Genomic DNA, 26,706 nt, shown 5'->3' with positions numbered 1-26,706 from the left:
ACAGGGTCATAAAAGTTCAAAGAGAATAAATTCTTGAAAAGTACTTGGAAAAGATTACTTTATAAACTCAATTAAAGCAAAAAATAAAACACCTAAGAATTTTACGACAGCCTGTATAATTATACGTTTATATCTTGCTATGATAAGTACTTTAACAAAAAGATTGGTTTTCTTACAAAAATGATTAAATAAAATAATAAAATGGATAGAGAACAATGGATAGAGAAAGTATATAGATATGCTTCGTTAAACAATAACGTAACAAGATGTATTCAAATTTAAAGATCCGGGTATAAAGGAGACGTAGAGCAAACTAAAAAGATATTCTTCGTTCCAGAATATTAACATTTATACATAAAACTCTGATCACGTAGATCAACGTAGCTACCGCGCCTGCTAAATTAAACTTACTGCGTCAGCCAAGTGCGCTCTTAAATTAAATTTTCATGCTATAAAAGACGATAAATTTCCGCTCTGTCGAATCATGAAAGAAGCTTCCGGTGTGGACATAAAAGTAGAATTTGACTTAATTTATTTTATCATATTTTCGAGATTGTACGCTCAAGCTATGTCCGTCACAAAAGAATAGCACACGTACGGAGAATGAATGAAGATCAGTATGGTGTGAAGGGATAGAAACCGGCAGAGTAATTCAATAAAATTGACCAAGTTATACGCCTACATGAACATCGACCCTCTCCCTCCTTACGCTGTCCACCGTCGTCACACAAATCTAATTTCTGTTCCTGATAACCGAACTCGTGCCACCAATTGCAGAATATTCAGTCGAAATTACATTTCTTTCAAAATTTGCTATCGTAACTAGATGATCGCAATCGAAGGAGAATCGGACTAAAAGTCGAGGTCGAGATCCTATAAAGCATGCTGACACGGTAAGAAGTTATTGCTGAGGCAGCATCAACAATAGGTAAGCCCTGAAAACTCCATCTACAATTCCAGTGATGACTCTCTTCGATCTCGATGAAGCTATTATTGTGCATCCTGCACATCTTTCGCTTACCGCTCACGTAAAAAGTTTATTGGAATTTATGCTCGGAAATATTGCTGATAATAAAAGACTATTCAAAAAATTTGCGAGACTTGAATTAATAAAAATAACATTCAAATAAAAATAATAATAAATAATAAAATAATAAAGTATGTATAATAAAAAATATTTAAAAATATAAGCAAACTTTAAAAGCAAATGTTTAAAAACGTTGTAAATGAATTCAGTAAATTATGATTAGTATGCACTTCATGGAATCGATGAGTTGCGAGAGCAAAATGAGAAAGGACTTTTATAACGACAAATTCCTAATAAAGAGAAAACCAGAAATAAAATTATCCAAAAGGACAATATTCTTAATAACTATAGAAACTCTTTCATTATTATTCATAAAGTTAAAATGTCACGCATGAAGCACCATTCGATTACTTTGTGACAGTTTGACGTATACCTACCTAGGAAAAAAAACGTATCTCCCCTATTTCTGTATTCTCGCTATTTCACCACGGATTTATATATAATTTATGAATCGTATTCCAGAGAAAACAGAACTATGATAAAAAAGTTTGTATCGCTTTATAAAAACTACTGCGCGTAAACGAAAATGAAATACAAGCATAAAGAAAAGTAATTTTTGATATGGAAACCTTCATGTGATATTGTCTGTTATTTCAAGTTATTTATTCGCCTGTAATCTCTCAGATGTAATGTTACACACATTCACTGATTATTGCATTAAAAATGACATATCACACACACATACACACATACAAAATATTAAGACGGAATACGTACAATATATCATGAGGGACATCGACTAGATATGTCACTCTACTCTGAATACTAATTGTAGAAAGCGGATCCAATTTAGCCGACACCTTGATAACCAAGTTAAGACTCCTCGCCCATAAGGGACATGCTACGTACTACACACAGAATATATCACAATATGCTTGTAAGCTTAACATAATCTACAACAGCGTTTTAATTTACGTTCTCAAAGAAAACGCTTTTCCATCAGAGAGAACAGGTATGTTATTTTTAGCTCTTTTTACAAAGCATGTGCGTATATCTGTATTCCTGAGTTTAAATATACAGACAGACTAAAAAAAGAGTATATGCAAAGAGAAAAAGATCTAATACCGTACTCATTTAAAGTTCAAAAGGAACAGAATATAATTATAAATATACAAATATAATACAGATATATATATATATATATATACATCAATTTAATAATATTAGGTGTTGGAATTAATTCGTAGCGTTTTACAAGTGATGGGAAGTACTTTCATTAATGTATTTTTTAATGCTCATGTGAAATAAATAACATTCTTTCATTAAAAACGCTACGAATTAATTCCAACACCTAATACATTATACATAATCCTATATTTTTACGTTTAAAAACAACTGTAATTTTGCGTTTTAAAAACAGTTTCCTCGATATTATGTAAATCAAAACCAGCGTGTCGATAAACATACAAAAAATAGATCGATTTCTTTTTCTTTTTATATCTGCCGGTTAGATGAATCTCTCGAAAAATACGACCTTTCACATAGAAGATTATTTAACATATTTTTCGTCGACATTGGAGACATGCTACCATATTGTAGGAATCTTGCAACGCACGTTACGTTGCTATATTCTCGTCAGTCTCTCTCTCTGAGTTCGCGTAATTTATGCGCTTTAATTAGCCAAGATGCCCGAGGACAGGCAAGCTCTTGCCGTTATCGTAACTCCGCCATTTTCGGCGACGCGAGAAAACGACGGAAATTAACATTACGAACTTCACTCACGTTTTGTCTAAAGAATAATATCTTACAAAACAGGTACATTTAGAGCAAACCTCTTAAATTGTAAGAAAAAAGAATTAAAATAAATCAAACCCGAGCAAGAATAAATCGTAAAACATTCGAGAACCCTTTATTGGGAATATTTCCATCCCTTCATAGCAACACCAGAGTAATCAAATCGATATCTTCCAATCGGATTCCGAAGATAACCGAGTGGTAATTATATTATCTGTTACTTGAGCATGACGATATTAAGTTCATCAAATTGTTAATTTTTTCGATGCCATGTAAAAACACGTTCCACTATGTGAATAAAGACAAACATAAGAAATAAAATTTTACTTGAAAGAAATAAAGCTTTACTTGCAAACTGCTATCATTTGTTACATTATTATATACATGTATACATTATTTACAATATTAGTCATATAATATTGCTTTTTAATCTGAAATTCTATTATCCCCAAAGCAACGTGGTATTACCTTGGAATGTTAGATTAAAAAACTATATGAGTAATGCAGCAATTAATGGGTATATGTGTATACAATAACGTAAATAATATTAGTCTGCAGTAAACAAAAACTAATCTTACAAAATTGAGAAGATATAAAAATTGTTATAATTGTTTATTATAATAAATATTTTCAGATTATATTACACAAGCATAGACACACATTAGTTCGTACTACACAATAATTATAATTTTAAATTTCTAATATTAAAGAATGTATAAAAAATTTTAATTAATAGAATCCAAGTAACAAATAAAATAGCAGAATATACAAAACTCGGATAAATGTCAAATATATATTTTGTTCTTTTTCTGATTGAGTATATTTTTTTGCTATTATTATACTTCACGCACGCGTACAAATAAGCGAGCTTACCTGAAGCACTGATTTATCGAGTCCCGCGACGAGGGCGGATGCTGAAGTAGAGGGTGAAGGTGAAGACGAAGCCGAGGAAACGGAGGCAGATGGGCTGCTAGTCGTTATGGGGGTCGACGGTGACGAGGGGGCAGGAGAGGGTGACAGCCCCCGAGAGCCCCCTGCAGCTGCACCCGCCGCCCCCGGTGCTGCGGTGCCTACACTCCTTTCCACTTCTGTAACACGGAAACAAAACCATATCTCCATTAGAGCGTGGCGTCATGTCGTAAAAGTCGGCAGGCCGTATCTCCTGCGGCCGCCTGCCGACGTGACGAAAATTGATGCGCTCTCGGCGCATCAGGAAGCAAAGCGAATATTCAGACATCCGTTTCAACGACGCTTCCGTGCCGTACCATGCACACGTCGAATTATCGATCATTCGAGCTTATCAACGATAACGATTGTCACAAGTCACGCACGATTGAAAAGCGACGCGGTTATCGACACATCAGAGATCTGAGTTATTGAATTTCCAATTTGTAATGAAAATACTATTAATATATAGTATGTAAAACTTATCCTCAAATTATTCTTTGTACAAATGATTTACTTATCATTCCTAACCGATGTCTATTTTACAAAAGAGAATAAGTCGTTTTGATGAATATATCGAGTCTGTCTTATACTATACGTATATGTATATTAAATTTTTCTTCTTAATATGTCATAAAATTCATGTATAAAATAATGTATAAAATAATTCTTTCCAATTATAATTTCATTTATCTGATTTTATATTTTTGTGTATATGTGTATGTGTGTGTATAAATTGTAACAGCGAAGATATATTTACAATTCAACTTACAATCGTAACTGCTACAGAAAAGATCTATTTTGTTGTACAGTGTATCGTCTTACGTTTTTCGTGAAAACTGGTAATTTTCCAGTCGACCCGTTGTTGCTGTATTCTTTCTCACGTGCGGTGACACAATAAAATGGGAAAGGAAAATTCGCTCAGAGAGCGAAAGATAGAAAGAAAGAACCGAGGCGAAATGGTTTCGAGGCACGTAAGGATACACGGTCAATTCATTGAATAGGGAAGTAACTTTCATAGTTTATAAGTTTACTCGCTTCACATCCTCCCGGAGCGAGATCATGGCGGATCTCAGGTGAACCCTACACAGGGCCGCCGAAGACGAGCTTAATGCCCGTCTCTAATGTAATTGAAAACTTTCGTAAACGCTTTTTCCTACCCCTCGATTTGTAATCCTCTTCTACCAGCGTTTAAGCGCTACTTAATGGCACGTCAATCAGTAATGACATGAAACTCTGTTTATTTTTTTCTATTTATACTATACATGTCACATCCCGTATCTATATGTATACATACATTCTATAAAAAAATAAAACAATAAATTAAATAATTTGCGATTATTCATGATAATAATCATCAATTGTGACATCCACTGCAAAAATGCAATTACGATCAAAAATGTTTATATCAATTCGAAAAATTAATATTAATTAATATTAATTATTAAAATTTCTACACTGAAAAGTCTTGTTGTAATTGAAATTTACGTAAATTTAACCAACAAGGTAGGAATCAGATTATAATTAATTTATCAAATATTCTAGTTGAGTTAATCAGAAATTCAATTATGATAATTAGAGTTTTAATTCATATGATTAGAATCGTTCTGTTTATACTTTTTGTTGATACAACTAGAACATTTTTTTCAATGTGCAATTATTTTGGATTATAGTTAAAATATGTATTATATTGTCATGATATATTTTGAAATAAATAAGATTTAGCATATAATGACGCTTGTGATCGATAAAGTGAGCTTGTAAAGTATATCAAATACGTTGTAATTAGTCATATAATGTGAACAAATATCCTATGAACAAATATTCATATAGCATATCTATTTATTTATTTAACAAACTGAAATGGAAATCTTTGATAATTTCAGTCAGCATTATTAAACGCAATTATTGTCATGAAAGAGATCTGATTCGATCAACATTGTAAAAATCGTAAACATTTACTCTGTGATTTCTATAATCTAGAATGAAAATCAAATTATAAATCTCACAATAAAATCTAAAAATATTAAGAACACTAACTTTAGAAAGCCACAGAAGAATACAAATATTTTTATTTCGTCCATTGTATTATTATTTGAGCGATTTTCTACAATGAATCGTAAACGTGCCGTAACTCTGAAATTACCTGCAGAGATTATAACTTATGCACGAAACCGTCTCGGTCCAGTTTTACAGAAGCTATTATATTTTTACTCCTGGACTTTTCCGCCCCGATTATAATACCGACGAGTATTATCTTAAAAATTCGTTCTATCCTTGTTTTATTGCCGATTTTTGCTGCATTGTTTAAAACACCAGCGATAAGGCAAAAAAGAAAAAGTACGAAAATAGAGAGAGATAACGAAAAAGTAGGGAGAAGCAGACAATGAAACGAGCAGATTATATTCGGCATGAGAGGTCAGTTTACTGGTATAATTACTCACAAACCGCAAAACTCTTTATATTAAAAATATTTTCCCAGTTCCTATGTACGGTACTTTTCAACGCGTTCAATGAACTTCGAGAACAAGCTGTACATTCGCGACAAAGCACTTTGTCGACAGGGTCGGGTAAAATCAGTGGGCGAATGGTCCTACTAATTCAAAGTGAAAGCAGTTATGCAAACGTACTGCGAAACATTCGCCGTGAAATCTCAAGGATACCATTCGCCTTCAGAGGTTCAAATTTCTACACGTTCCATCTCGTCCACTCGCGCAAATTGTGTACATACAATTTGCGAACTTGAGAACCGTACAAATCTCCACCAAAGCAGTCCAACTTCCACGGACGAGATAGCTATTCTAATTTAAAGACTGCCTCGTATATTTTTGCGTCTGATAAATTGGATAAAAAATTGTATTACACGCAAATAAACGTAAAATGTTTATATTATTAATAAATGTAGAATAAAGATAAACAAATTAATAAAAAAATTTAACAAATATTACGTATCGATAATATAACTCAAATAATAGTTAAAAACTTTAGTATATGTGTACTGTTACAAAATAGATTTTAAAAAATTATTATTCTTTTAAATGTTCTTTATTTATTAGAAAATTGCTCTTTTATAATTAATACATAGAGTTTTGTTTCTGTCATAAAAAAACAAGAATTTAAATAACAAGAGCTAGAATAAATAGAATTGTGGGCGAAGATAATATATCAAACGTAGGAAATTCACATATATGTCGTATTAGCATACTAAATAATCGTATGCCATATGATAAATACATGAGTGCACGTATGTACGCCTGAATTTCGCGAGAGAAGGAACTTAATACAGATAAGACACAAGCTTCGGTGCATAAACCACAGAGCGTTCACAAAGTTCTGTCATAAGTCGTCGGAACTTCTAAGCCCTATACACGCAGGAGTTACATAGTCTCTGTGGCGGTTGGATGAATTACGATACACGCTAAATACATAATAAGCATGACGGTGCATACTCGGTCTCGCTTGTTTCTGTCCTATCAGATTGTAGTAAGCAGGAGCAAAATCTGACTAGTCAAAAGAATCGAATTACGCAAACTTTATACAAACTTCTTCGCAGATGCTATCAAAAAATACAAATGATGATACATGCTGATTCTGCACAAAATACGTATACTTTTTCTCTGCCTTTGAATTTTCACATGTCAAATAATCATCTTCTGCTTCGTGCAAAATATGATAGATGAATTTTACTCTATAACATAACATTGCTTTTATATATTTAACTATCTTAACTTATTTATAGATATATCTTGCACGTACTCGTTAAAAAATCTTCGATGTAGAAGAATAAAATATCACATTCCTTTATAAGCTATTAAAATATAAAATAAAGATTTGTATAACAATAAATGCAAAAACAATGTCATTATAAAGACACATGCATAAATCTTTAAATAATAATGTGTAAATTATAATGTGTAAATATCTTTAAGTCCTTTGGTATACTTTATAAGAAATTTTGGAGAAGTAATAATTCATGGATAAAATATATATAATTCTTGGAAAAGTGTCAAGTAATGAATACTTCATTCTAAGCTGCAATTAAAAAGCTTCTATGAAATATGGTATTTTTATGAAAAAGTATTTTTAAAGTTTAAAAGACAGCTTGCGTTTATTCTCTTATTAATTTAGAAAGCTTAACGCAAATGATACTACCTGATGCTGCACGGCATACAGGAAAATGGTCCTTGAAGAGGACATTCGTAACACTTGTCGCTGCAGCAGCTGCTAAGAGCGAGTTATTACTCCCATAACAACGGAAACGAGGGTGGACTGTTTCCGATGCCACATGACGAGTATGAATCATATAATTATCGATTATCCAAAATTTACGCAAACCAAAAATAAGAAAGCACATTAAGAGAAAAGTGTTTGAAATTTGTGACTATAATTGCAGGGTAAAAGAGTTATACATAAATAGAAGCTCCATTTTTGTGGTTATTACTCTGCTATAATATTAATAATTATAATCATATATAATAACCCTCTCAAACATAAAAAAAATTGTACTATAAATTATAATTAAATATTAATATAGTAAAATATCAAAATATAAATAATAAATAAAATAAATATTTTTGTTCAGCAAAAATGCAATCGCAATTACAATAAATATAACTATTTTCTTAAATTTATTTATTATTTATATGGTAATAATAATTAAAAAATATGTTTATAATAATTAAATTTTTTTATAATAATTAAAAAAACTAAAGATAAGTAATTTGGCTATTATTAATAGCCTAATTGATTGTATTTGCGTGGTAATTATAAATGTATAGTTGTCCTAAAAAATGACTAAATTATAATAATTACAACTATTTTTTTCTCGCAATGCATATCGATCAATCATTGCAATTAGTGTAACTTAGTACAAAGTTATCAGATATAAAAAGTCATTAATTTTCCTTTCAAAAACACCGTTGCAACTCAAAATAAATATGGAAATGTGTACTTAAAAACTTGAAATGAGCAACAGTATCACCAACAGAGACAGAAGCTCATTAAATACAAAGTGTACAGGATAATAAACGATCTGTGAGCGCGCACGCGCGGAAATCAGGCGATAAATCTTTGGCCCGACAGTGATATCTTATCGAAAAAAACTTTTTATACGATCCAACAAGAAAAAAAAATGTTTTTCTCGAATATGAAGTCAGCTTGCAGTGATCGATTGAATAGATCGTTACAAATCTCGCAGCAAGTTTATTTAACTTTCAACATAATAGAAGTGCAATTTTGCCCTGGTCAATGTGGTTAAGCTAGATCTGAATAGCTTAACGAGATTTATGGAGTTCTTTTATTACTTTTTCAAAACGAGGTTAGAGAAGTAATCGGATTCTAGATTAAAAGCTCGTCCATTGACTCCGCTTCTATTCATTTCAACTTATTCTACTAAATCTCTTAGTTGCCAGGCCAGAGTTATTTTCTTATTCCTAATTACCAGCCTTTGTGGTATCTTTATAATCTTAATCTCAGCTTTTCCTACATCCAGTCTTATACGTAATCCTATTTAGAGCAGCATAATACATAACTTGCAATAAATTCAAACGTTCTTCTTGCAAAAATATATAATTCGTTCGAGAAATATTAATTTCGCAATTTCGCAAATTTAAAAAAAAGATACAACTTTGTTATTTTACCTCGTTTGATCCAATATCATTTGATCCAACTCTTATAACCGTAAATAACAGGTAAATATTTTTCAAGAAAAATCCAAGAAGAATCAGGAGTATGATAGAAACATTCGCGTACATATATATTTATAATATCAATGACGAAACGAAAGACGCCATGCCAATATTTTATATCGCAACGGTATAAAATCTTACACTGTTTGGAAGTATACACGGATTTATACAGTATAAAGTAGAGGAGGAGTGATCCAGCTCAGACCGTCGCTGTTGAAGTAGAAATCCCTTGTTAGGCTGCTACAACGAAGCGAGGCGAGGCAAACGTCGCCGCGGAATGACCCGCCGTGAAAAATAGGACAAATTTACAGCAGGAAGCATCAATTCTCTCCGTGGCAGCAGTTTTATTCTAGCAAGACCATGGAAGGAAGGAAAGAAAGAAAGCACGAATACTTGGATCTCTTCTCCTGGTACTACGGAGGTGAAAAATAGGAAAGGCGCGTTGCGAACATGGCTTAAGCGTCCGTCTGTCCGCCTGTCTACCAGGGATAAGTGATGTGACAGTACAACGGAGATGCGAAGGGAAAGGCGGAATGGCAGGAGAGCGGTCGTATCGCAGCAACACGGGGAAGAAGCAAGGATGGGTCGTGAATGAGAGTGATGGATTGCACGCTGCCATCCACTGACACTCTTCCACCAAAGGGCAGATCGCCCATTGTACTGCGGAAACCGGAACCACAACTTGCGCCGTCTACATTTCCGGTCGGCTAAACGACGATCCGATCTGAACGACAGCGCGAATCCGTGTCTTTCCTATCAAAGAGTCTCCAATCGGGTGTTATTGACAATGTGAGGTTTACGCAAATCTGGCATGTTCGCATCGATAGATAGCTCGCTCCTTCTAGATAATCTTTATTTTCTGGATTATTTATATTTATTCATAAACAAAAGCAAAGAATAAAAAATCATGTAATTAGGATTTCTTTTTAGGGGTTGCTATAAATAGTGAGAATAAATTTAATACATATACAGCCATGTGTAAAAGTATTAGACAAAATTTTCTCACATTTTACGAAAAGTTAAATATCTCGACGAAAAGAAATCACAAAGGTTTTCGATCACGCTAGAACAATATTTAAGTCTTATTCAATATATTTACATATGTAAATAACACCTGCGTGCATGCGTGCGTGCGTGCGTGCGTGCGTGCGTGCGTGCGTGCGTGCGTGCGTGCGTGCGTGCGTGCGTGCGTGCGTGCGTGCGTGCGTGCGTGCGTGCGTGCGTGCGTGCGTGCGTGCGTGCGTGCGTGCGTGCGTGCGTGCGTGCGTGCGTGCGTGCGTGCGTGCGTGCGTGCGTGCGTGCGTGCGTGCGTGCGTGCGTGCGTGCGTGTGTGTGTGTGTGTGTGTGTGTGTGTGTGTGTGTTATATGTACTTGAATTTTGAATCTATCAAAAGTTAATTAACAAAAAAAATTAATTGACATAAAAAAAACTATTCAAAGTGTATTTACTTTTATTCATACATTAGTTAAAATTATATGGCAATATATTTAATATTAAATAATACATGAACAATTAATAATACAATTTTAAATAATACATGAACTAAGAGTGATTTTGGATTAGTTTAAAAATAATCTTTATAAAAGCTCAATAAAGGAACTTATTTGTATGTCGCATCAAGACAATGCGATAAAAATATTCCTGTTGCATACAGAAAGATTATTAATATAACCAAGTTTATCAAACAAATAAAAAAATCATGCAATATAACTATATGATATTTTAACTCAAATTATGCGCGTAACAAGAATAAGCTAAAGTTTCTAAATACATTATTACTTTATTACGTTACTATAAAATACATAAATTCTTTATTCGTTTATCTCTATTAGTTATCAAAAAGAGAATATTGTATATCCGTTGAATAATTAAAATAGTTACGAAAATTTTAGCTAGAAAAATTATTTTCTGAAATCCATGTAGAAATGGTCGTCGACAAGATTGAAACAAATGTGCACATTAATGGACATCGCGGATTATCGTCACAGCGGTACAAATGCGATTAAATCGATAAAACTTGCGCACGAATAACATATTAAGATTGGAATTAAAAGATTTGGACGGATAGAGATAAACCGGATTCCTCTTTCCTTACCGTAATAAAATTACAGTAATAAAACTAAAATTATTTATAAAAATTATTTAATTATTTATTTATTAACCATATGAGCAGAAATTCAGTAAAAGATAATTTCAACATTAAAACTTGTTTATTATAGTTTTGATTATATTTAAGCAATGTAACGATTATAGTAAACTTAAACGAATCACTATATAAATATAAATAATGTTATTGCAATTTCTAAAAAACTATTTTCCCGCAAAAACATAATTCTATTTATAATTAACTGAAAAAATAGGATATAAAAAATAATACAATAATTAATGCGTTTAAATAAAATCATGTAACTATGAGTAAGTTTGATATTAAACTACGCTGATTATAAAGAACTACAATGGATTTACGAAAATTTCATAAATGTGGGATATAACAAATAATATAATAATTGAATCGCGCATATAGGCGAAACCTGTTTTCGGCTTCAATAAAAGTCGTTAAGTATTCTACCGATGGTAGAAAAAGGGAAGTACTGATGCCCCCTTCTCTGTGAAACCATCACGGCAAAGGACGAATTAATCTGGCTTCACGTGGAGGGACCTTTTCTACCCCACGTTTTCGATGTAATTGAATCTCTCGTCTTTGCCAAGGCAATTGTACCATACCCCTCTTCCCGCCAATCTAGAGCTGCTCTCTTACCGCGAGAAATTAATCTTCCTTTCTACGAGTGCGATTCCATGATCGGTGAGAAAAAACAAAAGTAATAGAGGTCTATAATTCGACTCTGAGTCGAGCACGAACACGAGTTTTCTCGCGTCGGTGCCGATTAAAGGTGAATTAATCAAACGGTGTTTGTCGAACAATTAAGGTCAGTTTTACGATCAAAATGCATTCACAATCGAAACCAAACGATTCTTACATTTAAATAAACGATCAAACGTACCATTATTTAAAACTACATAATTGATTTCTATCAAAATACTAATTAAGCAAGCTATATATATATATAAACAGAGTTCTCATTTACATGTTATCGAATATATCAGATAATAGTGCTCTTTACATGAATAATTCATACATAAATTTGACATAGGTATATATTGATAACTAAACACGATTATGTTTTCACTACGCGATCTTAAAGAAAAGAACTAATAAATATATAAATATATGCTTCTCATTGAATACAAATGTAGTAAAAAGATTATCAAGATTTTATCTTTCATTTATTCATTATTTTATGCATGGATTCTAGAAATATTAATTATTCTAATATTTATTCTAATAATATAACGCTATTTTTTACAGAAAATAAATGCGTTTCTATATACATATAATAGTATATTACAAAAATATATTATATATTCATACCGTTAAATCAAGTTTTGGCTCCGTCATTATATAATTCACCAAAAAAAATTATTACATTTAACAAAGAGATTGCACAAGTAGTAACACGAAATAATGCTGGATAAAAAGGAAAGCAACGACCAAATTCCATTAAACCTTATCATATTAGGATAATAGGATTGCTCTTATTACGGTCTCCTCGAACAAGGATTTCTGTTTATCAGCTCAAGACACTCCTTCCTCATTCTTCCAGCCATATTCTCTTTCCGCAAAAAAGATCGAAAATGATGACGAAAACAGAGAGGGAGAGCAAAGAAGCAAGCGAGCGAGCGAGCAAGCAAGCAAGCAAGAGAGAGAGAGAGAGAGAGAGAGAGAGAGAGAGAGAGAGAGAGAGAGAGCAAGGTGGACGAAGATGGAGAAAAATTACTTTCGAGGCAAAACGTGACGGCAATACTAGAACGAAGATTGTAAAATGCGGACCACGCTTAAATATTAGACGCCATGTAAACGAAAGTTTATCGACAGCTGGGTGCTCCGCTTAAAAAATAAGGCAACTTGGATATTTTTCTTGAGACAAATTACGGATTGAACATTACTATCCTTAAAATTAATTAGACTACATTAGAATATTCGAGAATTGAGTTAATAACGTAGGACCGAATAATTATCATATAATTATAACTTGAATCAAAGCGTCTAATTTGCAATTATAATGTGGAATATTCGTAAAACATCTCATAATTCTTCTCAAATACTCCTTAACTATATAAAAGAAATAAAATTGTAAGAAGTTTCATCGAAAAGTTTATTGGCTTTAAATAATTTGCCGGTCGTGCTCAAAAATATTTTCTTCCTCTTTGTCGAAAAGGAATATAAATCGTGTGCTTAAAGAAGTGGTTCGCACAACCGCAAAGATTCTCTTGTAAAGAAGATTACGCTGCCAAGGACTTTCCTCATTTTTCGCTGCAACGACCAAATTAACATATTCATAAGATATTTATCAAAGATTCTCTTTGACGCCCGTTACTTAAATATGTCGCTCTGGCACAACAGACAACTTTTTTCTTTATTTCATCCCATAAAAATTCAGTGTCCTGTCACTGACGCTTTTAAAGGAATAAAAATACAAGGCCTATGTATAAATATCATCATAAAGTACCATTGAGAAAATAAGCGGATATATTTTAATTATAAAATTTTTCACGCGAATATATGATGATAATGTTCAAATCCATTTTCTCTTAAATGTGATAGATAATAAAAATTTCCAATATATTTCGCTCTTCTAAATAAATCTTTAATCGAGCATAATTCTTGTTATGTTTCAATGAGTGCACTGGATATATTATAACAAGCTTTCTTGTATTAACAAAAAAGATTGTATCTCTCAAGCAAGCAATCATCTTAAATAGCCGAGTATAACTACGTGAGTGCTTTGTTGCATTGGCACAAGATGTTCTTGATGTCATATCCATAATTCTGACATGCATATGTGATACAATATGATAGTTATGCATATGTTTCACAGGGATACGCCACATATTTGTCGTGAGAGAGAGAGAGAGAGAGAGAGAAACTTCCATTCTAATGCATTCCATTGATTTCATTGTCGTAGCAAATTCGCAAGAATGCATCACATTATATGTTTCCTCGACATTGTATCACCAAGCTGACATATTACAATTAACAAAAGGATCATCGAAATGTCATTTGCATTAATAATTGCGTTATCTCGACTCTAATGCATTTATTAACTATATATTAATTATAAATATATATTTATATTTTTGACGATATATTCGCTTCAAAAGAAATTAACCAATTGGTTATTTTAGTCCCTATAAAAGTGTGTATGGGCACATATAAAAAAATGCCAAAGCTATAAAATCGCAAATATAAGGCTACAAATTAACAATCACTAAATTTATATCTACGTTTTATTTGACTATGATATAATGATTGTGACAGTCTAATAGACTATATTTGGATCCACTGATCTTACTTCATAGCAATCATCTTATCCTGAATATATCCGCATCTTTACCACATCTGTCGGTATCGTCGCGATGTAGTCGTAAACTTCAGACACGAACGAGATCGAAGCCCCCTGCCCGAACGGGATTCCTCTAGTAAAAGCTCTGGCTCTCAACCCAACAAGTACGCGAATTACGAAGTTTACGACGTCAACGTTTATTCGTGGACGAAGTTGTTGTGCTACAACAGCACTTCCATTAGCTCCTTCAAAGACAATAAAAAATCTATGTAACAGAGTTACCTAATTATTTAAAGTAGTCGTTAATGCATAAAATAATCATCAAATTCAATATGCTTGTTTATTGCAATGGTACACTATTATTGTTTTACGTGCTTCTATTTATTCGTGTCTGTTTGATCTGGTTCTAACTTCAGAATTAAATGAAAAAATTAAAAATAAGAATCTCCACAGATAATTAAACATAATGTAACATTGTCAATAATGTTAATAAAATATCTGTAAAATACAATAAAAAATTTTTAATACCGTTTAAATATAATTAATTGATAATGTAATAAATCTCAATTAATTATATCATATAAAGAATTTTTCCTATTTCACCATCTAGTCTCAAACTTTTTTTAGCAGACTATTCAAAAATGCATACGCGATTTTATTAATATTATCGCATGTACATCGTCTGGCATGTCATATATTATCATGCGGCGACTATGAACCAAAAAATCCTGCTGCAATCAATACGAATTTTTACAGCTCCATCTATTTGACGAATGATATTATTCATCATAAATATCCTAGTAACCAATAGCTAAATAGAATTATCTTTCATGGAAAGAGTCCATCTATAATTTAATTTAACAGGAAATGATTTATAAATTATAAAAAGCTCATATATATGAAATATTTATAATATTACAGTTAAATGAAGCGAAAAAAACCAATGGACAGCGAAATTCCAATTTTAATCGTGAAAATTAATTCTTATCGATAAAATTGGGTTTTGTCGGTAGAATTATTTGTAATGATTTATTTGCGAATGATAAGTTAACTGGCGTATATAATATGCAAACAATGTCAGTTCAAATATTAACGATACGTTAAATATATGAAAGTTATTTCAAAGGATTTCATTGCCAAGATTGAAAGTTCTTATCACAGTTAAATTCCTTTTTTATCGTGACGTTTCTCAATTTGTAAATCTCGAATATATCACGCTCGTCAATCTTGTTATTTTCTTCAACCATTATTAAACCGATAATCTTTCTCAATTCAACATTCGTTCGTAGCTGACAAGAAAAACAGAGATAGATCAAAGCAAAGATGTGAGCAAAGGCACGCTACTCGAATCACGCTTTGTACTCCGAAGGATATATACATTTGTAACTGATACGTATCTTTAAATAATATATACAGAAGTTTTGTATAAAAAATTAACTAATAAAAAATCTTTTTACAATACTGCTTCTAATTGACCAGACATTTTTAATAACGAAAGAAAGTTACGATATATACGGGAAAATAAAATAAATACAATAAATACTAAATTGAGAATAACAGAAATCAAGAATCAAATCAGAATCATAACAGAATCAAATCAATCAAAATCACTATTAATATATTGAGACAATTCTCATTAATTAAGAATTTATCTAATAATTTATTCAATATAACATTTTTTCAAATTTAAAATTTTTATCTTAACAATACATATTACCGTAAATATGCAATTGCGGAGACTTTGAAACGTAAATGCATATGTCTTTTCAATAATCATATATCGACGTATATGACGTACAGCTATAATTTAAATCTGGAAAATATTAAAGAGATAAAGCCGCATTCGAGCCGATATTATCTGAGTTCAATATCAGGTGCTAGGCATATAAATGGCTGGGGAATGACACCGTTACTATATTTGATAACAAAGAATTCGGTGTTACGGCATGTCACGATAGGGTTGAGTAGACGGTGCTTTTAGTTTACGAGTCTCGTTACTACTTTATCGTGTATGTCGAGATCGATAACGTTCTCGCTATAACGATATATTTCCCGCCGGTGATCCGCGCGCGGTAGCTTCGATAAATCCTGACGTACGATGCCTTCCTTCGTACTTCGTCATTCTCCACCGCCCCTTATCCCCTATACTTTTTTCCAACCCTCTTCACCGCTACGTCGCGATATCCACGAGCGTGCTTGGACTTTAGATCAAATTTTTTTTTTTCATACATCCCTATGTCTCGCACAGTAAGCATATAGACGCATTGCGATGAGATGATAGTAAGAAATTAAGGAAAATATTACTTTTCCTCTTATCTCTTTACATCTTCGAGAATGAACAGATAAGACGGAAAAAATGTAAGGAAATTAAAAGAGAAAAATAAGCATCGTAAAATTTCTTTTTTTCTCCGTAATATAAATCTCGATAATCTTTATGTACCCGGTCCGTTAGTTTACGGTTGCGTTTACTCGGAACTTCTATCGAGTACACAAGATGAGAATGAATAAAGGTACAGAAAAGTTAGCATGGAAAACATTAGCTAATTTGCAATCATCTATTTTATCGGTAGAAATAAAAAAGTTTTGCACTGACCAAATTGTTTGCACGACTATCAAGGAAACGAATAAAACGTGTGAGTATATCATTTTAACTACGGACGAAAGCAAAAAACTTCTCTACAGTTTCTCTGCAGTTTCTCTGTATCGATACAAGAATCGTGAAACTTTACAGACATTGAGATTCGCAGTAAAAATATTTCAATCAATTTAAAGTCAATAAACACGATTAATTATATTAGTGATGATCATCGCAAACTCATTACAACAATCATTAGAAAAAGATTTGCATAAGAAACTTCGGAAATTGCAGTTGCTTAATGTATCCAAGTATGGAGTGAAAATAAATTGCTGTTTCAAAGTAGCTATTCTCTGCTTTTCGGCGAGACATAAAAAAATCTATTAAGCAGCTGCGAATATTTAATAACATTGAGAAGAAACTTTTTTACTATGCAAACTACGGCAAGGCAATCTTTTTTAAACTAAGAATATTATTCATTCAAAGCAAAGTATTTTATATGTGTATACATATATATACATATAGCATTTACAACATAACGTATAGTATTTGAAATTAATTAATTATTTTAAAGTTAATTAATTTACATATTTAACTTTTATTTTTATTGCTATATAATTAATATTATTTTACTTATATGATTAATATATATATAAAACAATGTCAAATTTTTTGCAATTATTTATACTCTTTTCATTTTAGAGAGGAACTAATTCCATTCTGCACATAAAACTGAAATCTATTCATTTAATTGTATTATTCATTTTAACTCGACAGCGATGATTTAGCTTCATCCATAAGTAATGCATCGTCGCCCTTGCGATCTGAAACATTAACTACCCAATCCGCCGTTCACATGAGTTTTGCCTGAATGAACCGAAGCTAAATATCGGCCAGATAGTCACAATAAAACCGTTCGCACATTTCGCATTCCCGTGCGATTTCAAACACGTAGCAATGCGCAGTACACCCGAGATTGTATGCGGCCGTAATAAAGGCCAGGTATGCCCCTCTCCCCCCCCCTCATCGTGTATAGATATTAAACTGTGGCCGTGGTGTGCACCCCACGATACGACATTAACAAAATTCCACGAATCCCGTTGTCACCGCAAAAAATCGAGTATAGCATTGCCGAGAATAAACCAGATTAAAATGGAACGCGAGAGATGTGGATTAATATTTTGAGATTTTCATACATATTGTTCTTTAACCTGCAATGACATAGGCATATATGATTTTTTTATTAGATTACTGAGACGAAAAGGAACATAAATTACATAAAACACGCAACCAAAACTTTCAAGTTTTATCATGAAAAATTGAAATTAATTATTAAACCGCAAAAAATGGGAACAGAAAAAATTTAAACTCACGTGTCTGATTTTTAAAAATCCTAATAAATTTCAAAATTATGTATTTTATATTTATAAATATATTTTAAATAATTTTAAAAAATCTATATATGATGTTTAAATAATATTTCACACATATTGAGCAACAATTATTATAAATTATAGAATTATACAAAAAAAGCGCAATTTTTATCATAAATTATAACATAAAAACAAAATAAATATTGAAGTAATTATCACATTAAACTAAAAATTAAACAGATGGAACAAGCCCAATGCACGATAATATACTTTTCAAGAAATCTCATATGTTTAACTATGCTTACACTCCTAGACAAAGCACTTATAACTACGCTTGCATAATTATTAACGCGTTGCGTGAAAAGGAGAGAGTTCGGTGCAGTAAATACGCAGGGCGACTCTATGGCGCGCTATTGTCACTTAAGTGATTATCGACATTTAGGCATTCTCAGCTGCTAACAGCAATTTCCGACGACGCGTATGTAACGACGCGTGTGTCTACGTCACCTTGAGAGCTCCAAATATATACGAATAAATCGAATTACACGCCGTTAATATGTGTGCAGCTAACGAGAGTTAACAGTGTGCAGTTAACAGTTCGTTATTGTCGAAGACTCATTTAATTGTTTCCAGACGAAGAATTCGCATTGAATATCGCATTTCATGACCACAGTTTAAAATCTCTCGAATATTTTCTTATAAAATACCATTGCAAAATTAAAAAAATAATTTTGAACTTAAATGATAATTGTTATGCCTTACTTTTGAAATCTTTAAAATTTTGTCAATAATTCATGAGATAATAACAATATTATTGATCCTTTTTTCTTATTAATCTTAATAATTAAAGTGCGATAAAAATTGTACGACAGATGTAATTAAGGACTTTAAATAAAATATAATCAAATAAAAAATTAAATTCCATCTTTCTCGTAAAATTAATAGAAGATTCAAATCTTGATTACTAATTTTATATTTCCTTGATTATAAGAGAAATAGACCACCTATAAGTTTAGATAAACGTGCATATAATGTTTTTCAATTTGTATTAAGTGTGATTGACTTTTCGTAGGTATTTCAATAAAGAATATTGTTCTAAAAAAACTGTTAGAACTTGTCGATTGTGTCTACAATGTTACCGTGAAAACTGTGAAACGTAGGATAACGTCATTCTGCAAAGTATCCCAGGTGAGCGTCATTGTCAATTCAAGCCCAATTTAAGTCGGGAAGAAACTTTTAACAAACTTCTATTCCACCACGGAATCGGTAACTGCAAGGACAAGCAAGTCGGCTCAAAGTACGAGCATAATTTTAACGCCATGACTTCACTTGAGGACATTCTAAGGAGATTTGGCATACTTGAAATTCTTCACTGTAAAAAAATTATTTAAAAAAAACACTTCTCATTACAAACCATTAATTAGCAAACAAATTTAAAAAATGTGGCACAATTGGCAAGAAAAATGTGCAATAAAATAATTAAGATACCTGGATTTTCAGTTATTTTTGAGATATTAATATAGAAATATATTTTAATAAACGGTTAATAACGGATCGATGCGCTAATACAATTTGTAAATTGATCTCACATTCAATTATAATCCTTAAGCCTTTCATTTTATCTTTTTGTAATTTGTATAAATTCACGAAATTATGAATGGCGCGTCAATATATAAATTTTTCTAAATATCATTGATGGAGATACTTCTATGATAAATTTAATATTTTCGCAAATCAATTTCTTTTTATTGGAATAGAAATAAAACGTAATAGAAATAGCGCGAAATCTATCACTTTGTCATGAATAAATATCACAGCCGATCGTTGCATCGGTTCAACGTTCGGGATTCGCAGTCTGCGCTCAGCATCCGCTGGCAAGTCACAGTGGAACGTGAAGGCCGCCGCCGTGTCATATAAGAGCGGCGGAAATTCGAAGAGAGAGAGAGAGAGAGAGAGAGAGAGAAAAGAATGGTACAGGGGATATACTAACGGCGGGTACGTGTTTGTTTATGTGCGTGTATGAGTGTGACGAGGGATGCATTCGGAGCAGTGTACCATCGTGTATCGAGCAAATATTGATTCCGAAGGCATATCTGTTTGCCTCGCGCCGGGCGCCACGTACGTGTGTCCTGCCTATTTCTCCTCCGCCGCTACTAGAAACGATTTCAGACTCTACTTCAAATCGTGGCGATGTTTATCCATAGCCATACATACGTAATGTTAGAATCATAAACAGTCTCGTGGGTAACGTTACCCACATAAAGCATAAGCTACCTATATCTTATCGAACGCGAATAAAATCTAAATATTTTCACAGCACGTCTTTTCGAGATAAATCGCGAAACTAACTCAAAATTTATATAAACAGTACATATCGATTAGTGAGACGAAATAATCGCAAAGTTCCGTTAATCGTTAATTCAAGCATAAGTCCAAGTGATAACGCTTTTCAATAACGCGTTTTCACAACAGAATTAGAACATGTTAGATCGCGAAATGGATCGCTGAATTGAAAAGCCGTTAATCCATTTAGTCGTGGATATCAAACAGATCGTGAACTCGGTTCGTCGCGCTTTGTTTACAGATAACCGTTCAGGCGTCGACGTGAACACGTAAAAATTCGATTCGGTAGTTATACGGTTTTCAGCCATTTATGTTCTGGTGCATTCAACGTCACTTACAACCAACATGATTAAACGCCACGTTAACTCTATTCTTATTCGTAACACTTTATTATCTAACATTAAACCTTTCACGTGAAAACCAACATTAAAATGCTGAATTTATAATTAGCAGAAAGTAGCAAGAAATGCAGAAGCGCAAGCATTCCTTCGTAAAATATTATAGCAAGCGTATCTGGATGTTGTATGTAGACTAGTGATGAGAGAAAAGGTTATAGGATATTTCTCTTATAAACGCGTACGATGAAAATATTAAAATGGAAATGACAGCACACTGGCTCGCAGCTTTTGTATTATTACAGAAATTTTAAGGAATTTAGTTCCCAAAATGACATTAACATACCTTTTGTACCTTTTTGACAAGAAAAAAAAACATAATATTATATATCATATTATCCTATCGATTTTTAAATTTATAAATCCTATCAAAATACGAAATCTTTATAATCGTTAAATAAATGTTATAACATTCACTCAATTCTTATGTTAATATTGCAACAATGGAATAATATTAATAAATTTTTTATCCATACAGCAAAATATCCGCTCGACAGAACCACTTTACTTTAAGATACTATTAAAGAAGAGTGAAGTCTTCAATTTAAATGGTAATAAAAATATATACTCGAGATAGATAAATAATCTTATGTTAAAAATTCTATTGTTTCTTCTCTCCGTTTTCGCTATATTTTTCTCTATCAGAACAATAAGAACATATAGTAAGAAGTTGGTATTAGATGGCGTCCATTTATAAAAGATGTTTCTTTAGGATATAAAACCGACAAAGCACACAAAAGCAGGAAATGCATATTTCAAGAAATCTGCGAGACGAGACGGAAAGAACGAGCCAGAAAGTACGCATGGGAATAGCTTATTTATAGACGTCTATGTGCAAACCTTCGAAGGAGTTTAAAGATGTCCGAACTTCACAAACAATTCTCTAACATTGTCCAGTAAAATTTGTAAAAAAAAGCATAAAAAATTTAACTTGCGAAATACGCGCCATCGCAAATAATTGTATTAATGTATAATGGCTGATCATAATTCCGCCTATTATTTTAAGTAAAAAATATTCTCTAATAACATTAATAAAAATAATCTTAATAAGAATTCATATAAATGTTTTATCATAATAATAAAATACACTAATAATAAAAAATGTGGAATTTTCAACATAGAATAATTTGATTTAATTAAAATTGCTAAGGTCTTTTATATAATTACGTTTTATTGTTAAATATTGAAAATTATCAAAGAGATAAATAGATCACTTGAAAATTTTTATATTTAATGTTCTGAGTTTTTTTTTTATTAATTTGACATTAGTTCCTCCTTCATCAAACATTTTATAAGAAAAAAAACTATACACTATTTTCTGATATTAAACCTTCATTTACGAATAAATGTGAAATAAAAATATAAAGATTTATCTCATATATAGTATATGCATAGAAAATAATTCCTTTACAGTTTGCGATTTATAATTTGTAAAATAATTCCTTATTGTAAGATACGTATTATTTACATGATAATCTTTAAAGAAATCGCAAAGAAATCTAATCTCAAATTCATAAAATTATCGAAGTTCCGGAAGATCATGATCTTGAAATTATAAAATTCGATTATCTCGAAACTCATTATTAAATACATATTTATCAGTGCAAAATATTTGACGTGATGTTTCAACTCGATTATTATTCATAACTAATTATTACACATAAAAGCAAAATAAGATAAAATTTATATAAATAAAAACGAATAAAGAAAATTTTTAATTACATCTTAAATAAAATGCATATATTTTTCCAAATATTTTATAATAAATATTGTATATTTTATAAATTATAAGTATATTTTTTCATATATAAACGTATTTCGATGTTAATGGATAAAACGTTTGCGAACATATCTCATTTAGTAAAACATAATTTGTCTAATTTACACAAATAATAGTCAGATAGTCACTGAAGAATAATAATCTAATCGTTCCATTTAAATACTACGAATTAAGTTTAAAAATGTATGTGTGTGTAAATGTGTGTATTATATTTTTAATGTATAAATCTCGTACATTTATATCTTCAATAATTGTTTTTGTCTAGATAAATCATTTACAAATTAATTAATGTAAAAAAAAACAAAATATATACATATATTAATTATTGTCAATTATGTATCTTAAGCTGAACAATAAATGGAAATTTGCATAAATGATAATGAAATCGAATTTTATAATTGAGCTTTAACATCATACGGAAAATTTCAATAAGAGTTTTATGTAGAACATAAATGCAAGTCCCTCGAGGCCTTGTTATCGCATCGGGAAATATCAAATTTGATATTCGCACGATATCGGAATATCGGTAACTTTCCTAGAGCTATATTTCGCTTTTTACAAAAGCATCATATTTCAAAATTATTTTAACAATTTCATGATTGTGATAAAAATAATCAGTTTTGCGAACAATAGTTTTGTGCATTGTATTTTGATTTTCAGTCAAATCATTTTTTCTTTCGTTAATGTAAAATATATGTAAAACTTTTTATGTTCAAAATTGAATTACTTTTTATTTTACACGTCTTTTGCAGTTCTATTTGCAATGAAAATTATTTTCTTTAATTCATTTCCTGTTGATTGCGTATTTCTTTTAAATTAATCAAACTGTAATAAAAATCAATCTGTAATTTCAACTAGCACAATCGCTACCGTAGATCATTAATTTGAAAAAAGAATACTTTGCTACAGATACCAAATCGAAGTAACAATGACAAAATAAAAGAGCAAGACATCTAGTATTTGTCTCTGTCGACGTTTCAAGGAGGAAAGTCTTGTAACTCTAATCTAAGGTTACTTCACTAGAGACGCGCGTTCAAGCATTTCTAGGAGTAGCTTACAATTAGAGTAGGTTTATCGCGCGACAAAGTATATCCATTAACAACGCTATTATTTCGCGGTTCTTGCACACAAAGATTTCACAACCGAAGATTGAAAAATCAATTAAAAGAAATGTTAGAGCGCTAGTAAATTAATATATGTTAATATATATAAACCTCATATCAAATATCTTAAGCAGATTCCTCAATTTAATCACGATTGCTAATAACATAGTGGCTGTGGTCAAAGTCACTACAAATGTTTTGAAACGTTTGGTTGACCAATTAAAAAAAAGAATTTTACAAATTGACCAATCAAAAATTACTTTAAAACATTTGTAGCATCGCGTTGATCGTACTCAGTATATATTAAATTGATTCACGATGATTTAATTATTAAATTGTATATTTGTGAAATTATATTTCAAGATTGATTTCAGCCAAGTTCTTCAGCAAGTACGCAACCATAAATATAGATATTTCAAAAAAAAAATACATATGGGAAAAAAGTGGCTACATTTCGTTTTTGGAACTATGGATCGTAACTCTGTATCGGAAAAATACGCAAATATTTTTAGTGAATATTTCAGTGCAAATATAAAAAAATATACAAGAATAAATAATTCCTTTTTTTTTACAATTTTGTATATACTATTTTATATACTATAACATTTCTACTTTAATTTTCAATATTTAAGCATCAATAGTTTGCTCTTATCGCCAACTTCATCTACAGTATTTTTCGAAAAATGATAGGGCCAAAGTTTGTTTTACGACTTTTTGCATAATTTCTTCAATGTTTGCCTAAAACACAAATAAGTTAAAGCTGGCGAAGTTATGTAATATTCATGCAATATAAAATGGATACGCTGCGGTTTTCACAACAAACGACCAAACCCACGAACGTCATTCTCATTGAAAAACAGTGACAGCAAAGTTTCAGTATAAATAATGTCGAGAAAAGTAGAGACGCGCAATAAACAATGTACATACAGATTACAGCATGTGCACACATCGCCTGGAATGAAAGGGGAAATGTATGTAAAGTGATTTACAGGGTCACATAGTTAGCAGAATAGTGAACGAACAACTTGCCGTAAAAAGTTGTAATTTATTCTCCTAATGGGTCACCTCGTTAGGACGTGAGAAGATATGAAATTCATTCTCATAGCGACAGCTTTCATTCAAAATAACAGCACGTGTAAGTATAATGAAAGTAATATGTAATAGAATTTTAGAAAATTTTAGGAAATTGCATTATAAACCGCACTAGAACTGAATATCATTATATGTGTACATAATATTCAAATTTGATGCTAAATTATCATCGCTAACATGAGTAATTGAATTAATGACTATTACCCTATTTGAGAAGAGAGAGTACACAGTAGTTATATGTATAAATGCAAAAAAATATTTATATTAAAAATGCTACAGACAAAAAATGAACTACAGAAAAATGCTAAATCTATCACATTTTATTTGCTTTTATTTTTTTCAAAAAATACGTACACATATTTAAATTGAATTTTGGAACCACTGTAATGGAACCACTTGAAGATTAACGTTTTAATTTGCATATTGTAGCTTCATATTCTTGAATATATGTACATTAATAATTTTATTAAAACGCTACATGTCTGTAACCATTACTTTTTTCCACCAGTATTAAATATCTGCTTTTCATTTTGCTTCCATTATGCTCCTCTTCATTTTAGAGTGTTTTCCCCCTCAATACCAAAATGAGAGTATTCATGTTTATCTTCGCCATAACGACATTTTTAATAGAACAAAAACATCAATAACTAATGTCAAAAGCCTTGTATTGATTTTCAAGTAGCAGAAAACTCATAAAAAATTTTTCATACAAATAACGATACCATTCACTACACGATATAATTATATTTTCAGTATATTGTATGCCCGGATAAATTTTTAATAAAATGCAAATTCTCCAACTTGCCATTAATTACGTGTGTGATTAAATAGAATTTAATATTAACATTATTTAATATTAACATTCAAACGCAGACTTTTTTATGCTATTTTAAACTATTTTCTGAATTTATTATTTTATACATATACTTTTCTCTTTCTTTCTCAAACATTGTTTAAAGATTTACCGAATCCACCATATTGTAAAATATTCCGCCATGGACACAGCACACTAAGTAGCCTACCTCAGTTTCTCCATTCGTGTTTCCGCATACTAATAAATTATTCTAATAGCTTTTCTTCAGTTAATTAAGTTGCTACCCCTGAATCTCTCTTTAGTATGCACGAGGGTAAAGAGATAAGCACAAAAAGAAGCAGCTTATTTTGATTCGCAACAATTGTGTAATGGTTA

General features: G+C 31.3%; 1 protein-coding gene across 1 annotated transcript in view; it reads right to left on the bottom strand.

Moving 5' to 3' along the window:
• The window catches only part of LOC105154354 (dystrophin, isoforms A/C/F/G/H), a 462,027-nt gene that overhangs the window by 353,772 nt on the left and 81,549 nt on the right, over positions 1 to 26,706 (bottom strand). Inside the window, exon 35 of the mRNA XM_087403323.1 lies at positions 3,695 to 3,909. Coding sequence (XP_087259449.1) covers positions 3,695 to 3,909 — 215 coding nt within the window. The remainder of the gene's footprint in view (positions 1 to 3,694; positions 3,910 to 26,706) is intronic.

The sequence above is a fragment of the Acromyrmex echinatior genome, chromosome 2 (assembly GCF_024713525.1).
Source record: "Acromyrmex echinatior isolate Ae372 chromosome 2, ASM2471352v2, whole genome shotgun sequence".
Taxonomy (NCBI): Eukaryota; Metazoa; Arthropoda; class Insecta; order Hymenoptera; family Formicidae; genus Acromyrmex; species Acromyrmex echinatior.
Note: the sequence above shows the minus strand (reverse complement) of the source record. Positions and strands in the feature narration are given on the sequence as shown.